The sequence below is a fragment of the Monoraphidium neglectum genome (genome assembly GCF_000611645.1).
Source record: "Monoraphidium neglectum strain SAG 48.87 unplaced genomic scaffold scaffold05845, whole genome shotgun sequence".
NCBI lineage: Eukaryota > Viridiplantae > Chlorophyta > Chlorophyceae > Sphaeropleales > Selenastraceae > Monoraphidium > Monoraphidium neglectum.
Genome location: NW_014007786.1, coordinates 993 through 2,756, shown reverse-complemented (window position 1 = coordinate 2,756; position 1,764 = coordinate 993). Strand labels below are relative to the sequence as shown.

Here is a 1,764-nt window from a genome sequence, read left to right as displayed (position 1 = left end):
CGGGCAGCCAGCTCAAAGGCATTCATGGTAGCCCTTCGTGTGTGTGCCACCTGGATCCCATCAGAGGCTTTGGTTGTGGGAGGAGAGCAAATCATGTGTGTGTTCACACCTGGGGGACGGCGTAGATGTTGGTGCTAACACCGTTCCTGTTGGGCTGGACCTGCGTGTTGGGGCAAATCGACAGGCAGCCGCGTCGCAGGTGGGCGGGGTGCAGCGCAGGCCTTTCGCTGCCTCTGGTGTAAGACACCACCGTGAAACACAGTGAACAAATGGAGGGGTCAACATCGGCACACAGGCTCGCCGCTGAGCGGGCGCATGCGACACGCCAGCAGCTGGATGGTTTGGCTGCTGCCAGTCATCCCGCGCCTGCAGCCCACAAAAATTTTCCCGGGCCGAATGCCACGTCAAAAAAACACAGCACCAGTGCCCCTTTGCAGACGCTCGTTGCGGGCCACCAAACGCTGTCGGCGGCGGCGTTCACACGCGCACCTGCACGCCGACGTTGCTCTTGACCCCGACATCAGGCTGGAAGGCAGGCGTGTTGCCCGCCAGCATCTTGCGGCCGCCAAACTTCTTGCCCTTGGCACCGGCGTTGACTTCGATAGCGGAGGCGCGGGTGTACGTCCTGCAGAGAGGGCGGGTGCGCACGCGTGTGCATGGTGGTAGAGGGGGGGGATGGGATTATTAGGGGGGAGGCAGGGGGCAACTCACGAAGGGGTGCGCACATTGCGAGGGTTTACTGGGCAGGATATATGACGACACGTAGGGAGGCCGGCAGCATCTCTCAATGTCGGTCTGATCTGGGTGAGCGGCAGCAGATGCAAACGCACACATTTGCTTTGGCGGCACTCGCAAGCGATGCCAGCGTGCCGCTGCGTCAGCATGTCAGCACCCTGGACCGCTCTGAGGATACCAATCGGTGTCTCCACTGCTGTTGTTTCTGGCCCCGCCCACAAGCAGGGCAGCAGCAAATCTTCTAGCAACGAATCCCCACTTACGTGATGTCCTGGTTGATCTTGTTGCCCTTGCCCTGGTTGATGAAGGCGGCCTGGCTCGCCCTGGCAATATGAGAGGCGGGCCACAAACAGCACGGAGGGGAGTTTAGGCACGACTGTCGGTGGAGATGACCGTAGCAACGCAGCTGGCCAGCTTTGGGGACGGCGACGACGACACGGAAAAGGTGCGATTTAGGAAGCTGCGGCGCGCTCGAGAGGGTTGCGACCCTGAGTTGGGTGAGGCGCGCGGGCGTCGCCGGCGGCCGGGTCGGGCGCACCTGTCTTCGATGGCGGTGTTGCCGCTGCCGATTTGGGTGATGCGCATGTTTTGGTTGACCTCTGCGGGGTGGGCGCGGCACGGCACGTTATGGTGTTGTTGAGAAGTACTGTAGACAACCGAACCGTCAGGCCGTGCCACCCCCGCCCGCCCCCCCCCTCCTGCAAGGCAAGCGCCCCGCCTGGCATCCGCCTCTTCAACCCACCGTTGGCGTCACCCTTGGGGGATGCACTGACGCAGGCCAGGGCGCCCAGCAGCACGAGGGCGGCGACAGCCAGGCGCATCTTGGCTGGTTGCAGCAGCTGTTCCCGCCAAGGGGTGCCCACGCAGGGAGTTTTTGAGTGGACGTTGCACGAAAGCAACGGTGACGAAAATGACGTGCTGAATGGGCATGACCGACTATATGCGCGCTCTAAAACGCCGTCGTCGAAAAAGCCCTAAACCCGGACGACAACGTTGGACCGCGCAGGGCTCAAGCACGAGCGATGCCGA

General features: G+C 62.4%; 1 protein-coding gene across 1 annotated transcript; it reads right to left on the bottom strand.

Annotated features, from left to right (window-relative positions):
- Nucleotides 1-103: 103 nt before the first annotated feature.
- Nucleotides 104-1,556, bottom strand: MNEG_15971 (hypothetical protein; the record flags this gene model as incomplete). The annotated part of the gene is made up of 5 exons (XM_014035558.1): nucleotides 104-160; nucleotides 490-625; nucleotides 999-1,058; nucleotides 1,274-1,334; nucleotides 1,478-1,556. The coding sequence occupies 5 exons, from the start codon at nucleotides 1,554-1,556 to the stop codon at nucleotides 104-106; spliced, it is 393 nt and encodes a 130-aa protein (XP_013891012.1).
- Nucleotides 1,557-1,764: the final 208 nt, after the last annotated feature.